The sequence below is a fragment of the Egretta garzetta genome, unplaced genomic scaffold, assembly GCF_000687185.1.
Source record: "Egretta garzetta isolate BGI_Z169 unplaced genomic scaffold, ASM68718v1 scaffold152, whole genome shotgun sequence".
Taxonomy (NCBI): Eukaryota; Metazoa; Chordata; class Aves; order Pelecaniformes; family Ardeidae; genus Egretta; species Egretta garzetta.
This window is the reverse complement of record NW_009259037.1, coordinates 1,764,750-1,770,836: the sequence shown is the minus strand read 5'-3', so window position 1 is coordinate 1,770,836 and position 6,087 is coordinate 1,764,750. Positions and strand designations below refer to the sequence as shown.

Below are 6,087 nucleotides of genomic sequence, written 5' to 3'. Positions count from 1 at the left end.
TGCTGACCCAACTCGGTCAGCCTGTCTTGTCTTTAGTTTTTTGTGAAAGAAAACTCTAGGTTCAGTGAAGAAACCTGTAGAAACTCTTGAACTTGAAAGTAATGCAACGAATTATCATCTGTAATTTGAACAGATTTTTTTTAAACTGCATTTCCATTTAATTAGATTGTGCTTATGAAACCTAATTATTTTTCAGACTTTATGAAAACAAAGGGGAAGCAGACTTCAGGGAGTCTCTGCTGCAGCTCTTCAAGTCCATCAACGAGATGATGAGCAGCATCTCCGATCAGACTGTCATAGTGAAGGTACGTACTTCACAGGTCTCCATCTTGGCTTTACTTTTGCCTCCTGGACCACAGTTAGGTGGTCGATGAAGCGTATGCTTGTGTTTGTCCCCAGAAGCGTATTTTGCCTCAAACGTGGTTAATACTGCTTCTAACGAAGGGTTTGTGACTATATAAGGAATGTGCTTCGAACAAGAATGTTTACTTAAATTGCTGCAAATACCTCGCTTTTATTTTTAAAAGAGAACTTAGTTAGGGGTTAAATTTTGTTTCGCTTATTTAACTTGTACAACCTTAACGTTAAGGTATTTTTAAGGCATTATCTTCAGGATGCTGCTGACAACAAAGATCCTTGTGTTCTTATGCACTTATATCCTGGGCTATTCAGGAACCTCAGCGTAGTATCTTAGGACCTGATAGATGTTTTTAATGGAAAATCAATAGTGAGTCAGACGGCAAACACCACCCCACGCCCCTCCTCTTTTGACCCTTTAAAATGGTAGCTCCTTTTGGTAGCGATGGCTGGCTCGCGGAATTGGGAACGTGGTCTCTGACCTCAGATGAATGCAGGTATTGATATCCCAGAGCAGAAGCATTGAATTACAGGGCTGGTAGAGTTTTGTATCCAGAGGAGTCTGAGGTCTTTGTGCCAATACCAGTCTCACGTTCTGTTCGAATCCCTCTCACCGTGGAAAAGTATAGAGACTGCCATAAACGTGCGTTTGATAAGCTACACCTTGAAGTTGTCTTTGTGGTTCCAAATAGAATTTACAGAAGGATGTAACTCCTGATATAGCCATGCTGAAGCAGTTGAAAGACGATGATCAGAAAGGGGCTAAGAATTGGGGTTGAATTTGGGGACAGTTTGACAGTGCGACTCCTCCTGCTCGCATGTGCAGTGGTTGTGCATTAGAAGAATTTTTTTACAGCAGCTGGGAGGGAAGGACAGGGAGTGGCAAAGCACTGTGCCAGTGCAGGAGGTTCCTCTTGAAGGGAGCTGGGAAGAGTACAGCGGGAAAACTCCAAAGTCAAAGGCACCGGTCGTTTGTAGCTGAGTGCGTGCAGGTCTTAGGCCAGTAATACCATGCTGAGCACACAGCAGAAATAGATAGTGGGGATAAAGCTGCTGAGTTTGAATATTTTAGGCAGAGAGACTGAGACCGTATCATCTGATAACAAAATAGGGATATTACATGTTTCAGGAAAGCTGTATTTTCATTCCATTGGCAAAGCGGCTATCCTGAATGGAAATTGGTAAGTTTGAGGCAGTGACTCAGAGTGTGCTAGCTGGTGTTTTACAAATAGGATGTTTTCAGATTGCGCGGGTTGAATGTAAGATTTATTTTCCCAAGACTCGTTTGTGAGGCCTGCTTCAGGCAGGCAGATGAACGTGAGCTTTTTTCTTTTGCAACAGTTCATGCCTTGGGATCACACTACAGCAGGGTCTGCCCTAGTCTCTGTGTTGATTCACAGTCAGTTCTCTGCCAGCTTGGGTAGAGCACATCTACCGTCTGCGTTTCTCCATGTGAAGTATGCTGGTAGATGAAGCGTTGACAGATGGGCCAGTGTGGGGTTGTCCGAGCAGTGTGCTTGCGGATGCCTTTCAGAAGCCTTGACAACCTTTCATTCGTTACTCATTGCTTTCATCTCCTTTGGACTCTAATTACGTAGCTCTTAGAATACATAATTGTTAGTATTGGCTTTTTGCAGCTCATGAGATGGCTTTTATTATGTTCAAATATCCACTGAAGCACTACAGTTTTTTCAGTAACTAGAAATGTGTGGTTCCATTACAAAGAAAAAAAAAATTATTGAATAGGTGGATAAGTGTGGGGATTTGTTTGAGAGAGAGTGAGGATGGCTTCCATGAATCTTGCCTGACAAAGCTGTGGGAGTCCTGGGAGTGTGTCCGTAGCCATGTAAAGCGGGCGTGATGTTACAGACTTCATTAAGCATCATTATCATTGATCTGGAGTTGGTAGTTAAGTACCATGCTAGTGGTGAGGAACACCAGAAGGACCTCAAAAAACCTGAGTGGGCTAAAAGGTGAGCTTCAGGGTAGATAAATGTAAGGCCGTGTGTCTCAGGAAGAGTAAATTATTCCCTGTCTGGTGGTCTGCCTGAAGCCGGCAGTTGCAGTTTGGGGAAGACGCCTTGGAGTCATAACTGATGGCTCTCCACGGTCGTTGGTTCCATGTGCAGCAGCAGGCGAAGAAGCAACAGGGTGTTGGCTGTCAATCAGAGGGATAGTGAGAACGTGGCAGGGCTGTCATTTTGTTATTGGATACCCTTGGTGCATCTGTGTCATGCGTGCCGGGTGCTGTTCTGGTCTCCGTGTCTCAGGAAATAGTTGCAGGGTTAGAGAGAACCAGGATTGGGAATGGTGCACCATCCGGGGGGGGGCGGGGAGCGGCCTGTTTAAAGTCTTCTGTGCCAAATCCCACAGTACAAGAAATAGGGAGCACTCACTGACATGAGCAGGAGGTCAGTTTAAAAACAACCGTTGGAATAATCTACCCAGGGATGTGGTTCACTCAGCCACACTAGACACTTAAAAGATGCTGCTGGACAAGGTGCTGGGCCATCTTGTCTAGGCTGTGCTCTTGCCTAGACAGGTTGAACCAGCTGATCCTTGAGGTCCCTTCCAACCTGTTATTCTAGGATTCTGTGATGCCCCTCCCCTCTGTGACGCCCTACAAAACTAGGAATCTAGAACACTATGACACCATCCCCCTTATGACGCCCTCCCTGTGGTGACGCCGTCTCGCCCTAGGATTCTAGAATTCTATGACGCCCTCCCCACTATGACGCTGTCACTACCTAAGATTCTTGAATTCTATGACGCCCTCCCAGCCATGACTCTCTCACGACTTTAGAATTCTAGAATTCTGTGACGCCCTCTCCTCTGTGACGCCCTCTCCTCTGTGACGCCCTCTCCTCTGTGACGCCCTCTCCTCTGTGACGCCCTCCCGACCCAGGATTCTAGAATTGTATTACGGCCTGTCTGCCGTGACGCCCTTGCGCCCTAGGATTGTAGAATTCGATGATGCCCTCACCACTGTGACGCCCTCCCCTCTGTGATGCTCTCCAACCCTAGAATTCTAGAGCTCTATGACGCCCTCCCCTCTATGGCGCTCTCCTACCCTACATTCTAGAACTCTGTGATGCCATCCCCGTTATGACACCCTCCCCACCAATACGCCCTTGCTACCTAAGTTTCTAGAATTCTATGATGCCTGCCCCTCTGTGATGCCCTCCCGGCCTAAGATTCTAGAATTCGATGATGCCTTCTCCTCAGTAACGCCCTCTCCTCTATGACACTCTTCCGACCCAAGATTCTAGGATTCTATGACAGCCTGTCCACCGTGACGCGCTCGCGCCCTAGGATTGTAGAATTCTATGGTGCTCTCCCTGCGGTGACGCCCTCACTCCCCAGGATTCTAGAACTCTATGGCGCCCTCCTGGCTGTGATGCCCTCCCTTCTATGACGCCATTCCCTGTATGATAACCTCCTGTCTATGACGCTCTCCTGACCCAGGATTCTGTAGAATTCTATGATGCCCTGCCCTCTATGATACCCTCCTGACGTAAGATTCTAGAATTGTATTACAGCCTGGCTGCTGTGATGCCAGATTTCAGATTCCAGGATTCCAGAATTCGATGACGCCCTCCCCTCTATGACGCTCTCCTACCCTACATTCTAGAACTCTATGATGCCATCCCCGTTATGACACCCTCCCCGCCAATATGCCCTCGCTACCAAAGATTCTAGAATTCTATGACGCCCTCCCCTCTGTGATGCCCTCCCGACCTAGGATTCTATAATTCGGTGGCGCCCTCCCCTCTATGGCGCCCTCCAGGCCTGGGATTGTAGAATTCTATGACGATTTCCCCGCCATGACGCCCTCGTGACCTCTAGATTCTAGAATTCGATGACGCCCCCTCCTCTGTGACGCCCTCCCTTCTATGACACCCTTTCCTCTATGACACACTCCTCTCTATGACGCTCTCCCGACCCAGGATTCTAAAATTCTATGAGGCCCTCCCCACGGTGACGCTCTCCTGACCTAGGATTCTAGAATTCTATGGCGCCCTCCCGTCTATGATGCCCTCGCTACCTAAGATTCCAGAATTCAACGTCACCCTCCCCTCTGTGACGCCCATGTGCCCTAGGATTCTAGAATTCGATGTTGCCCTCCCCTCTATGATGCTCTCCTGACCTATGATTCTAGACGCCCTCGCACCCTAGGATTCTAGAATTCGATGACGCCCTCCCCTCTGTGGCGCCCTCCCCTCTGTGGTGTCCTCTAAATCTAGGATTCTAGAACTCAATGATGCCATTACTGTTATGATGCCCTCCCCGCTGTGACGCTGTCACTACCTAAGATTCTAGAATTCTGTGACGGCCTCCCCGCCATGACTCTCTCGCGACTTAGAATTCTAGAATTCTAAGATGCCCTCCCCTCTATGATGCCCACCCGACCTAGGATTCCAGAATTCGATGACACCTTCCCCTCTATGACGCCCTTCTCTCTATGACTCCCTGGCTGCCTTGATCCCCTCGTGCCCTAGGATTCTAGAATTCTATGACGCTCTCCCCGCTATGACTCTCTCCAAACCTAGGATTCTATAACTCTCTGACGCCCTCCCTTCTCTGACGCCCTCCCCTCTATGATGCCCTCGCCTCCCCTCTATGACACTCTTCCCTCTCCTCATTACGCCCCCTTTATCATTTCTAATGTTTGCTGTACAGGGGGTGTAAGTGAAGGCAGTGTCAGCAGGCCCAGAAAGAGTTTGGGCAGATCTGAATGGGTGGGTTGGATGTGTCCTCTAAAGGACACTTGGGATAGGTATGAGGTGAATGGACCACAGGCCCTGGAAATGCCATCTTCTGCTGTGGCCGTTGGAGGTGACTGCTGGGCTACATGAACCATTAGTGTGATGCAGCGGGTGTTCTTGTGCTGTTGGGTACTCTGTTGAAGTTTTCTTCAAAACCCGTGAAGTTATCAGGTTGGTTGGTAGGTCCCTGTTTTCTGCCGTTAAGATCAGCAGATCTGACTGTAGCAGTTTCAGATTTTTTGGGGTTTTTTTTCTGTGTTTAATAACATATATTGGGTAAACTAAGTACAAAATAAGTCTGTTTGGAGAGATAAGAAGTTCAGAAGACCTACACAGAAAATTAAGGTGCTTCACATTAAGAGACGGATGCTTAATTCACCCATTTGAATATTTCTATTTCTCCTTGCAAAAATCATAATCTGTCTTTATAGTTTATCGACATGAAGCAGAGCTGCCACTGGAAAGTTTGCCTGAAATGTTGGAACTTTCCTCTTTGGGTTGGCTGTACTGAATTTTTTTTTCCCCCCAGCATATCTGTTAAGAGAGTGGCCTTCAAGCTGACGTTGTGCAAGGGAGAATGAATGACTGCAGCTCTTAGTAGGAATTACTCTTTATCTATTCAAATATTTATGTCCTCGCGGAAGCTGATGAGCTGTTCCTGACTCTATCTCAGGTCTTCGCTTACTTAATATTTTGCATTTAAATTGCCCCTTTTTATTTAAATGTTTCAAGGCTTTGGGTACGTTTAAAAAGTTTCCGGAAAAGAAAAGTCTATGAATTGTGCAAGGATTTAAGGTTGTAGAGTCTGGAAAGAGACTTTGAATTTTAACTCTTTTACAATTATGTTTACTAAAAATTTCTTAGGGTAGGGGACAATTTGTATATGTGGCTGCTTTGCAAAGCTGACTTCAGTTTCAGCCTTTAAGGAAACAAAATTGAGAATATTTCTGTGAAGGACAAGTTA

The 6,087-nt window shown here is 46.8% G+C and overlaps 1 protein-coding gene across 1 annotated transcript in view; it reads left to right on the top strand.

Moving 5' to 3' along the window:
• DOCK1 (dedicator of cytokinesis 1) overlaps window positions 1-6,087 on the top strand; it is a 316,870-nt gene that overhangs the window by 49,557 nt on the left and 261,226 nt on the right. The window contains exon 23 of the mRNA XM_035890418.1: window positions 197-305. Within this exon, the coding sequence (XP_035746311.1) occupies window positions 197-305 (109 nt within the window). The remainder of the gene's footprint in view (window positions 1-196; window positions 306-6,087) is intronic.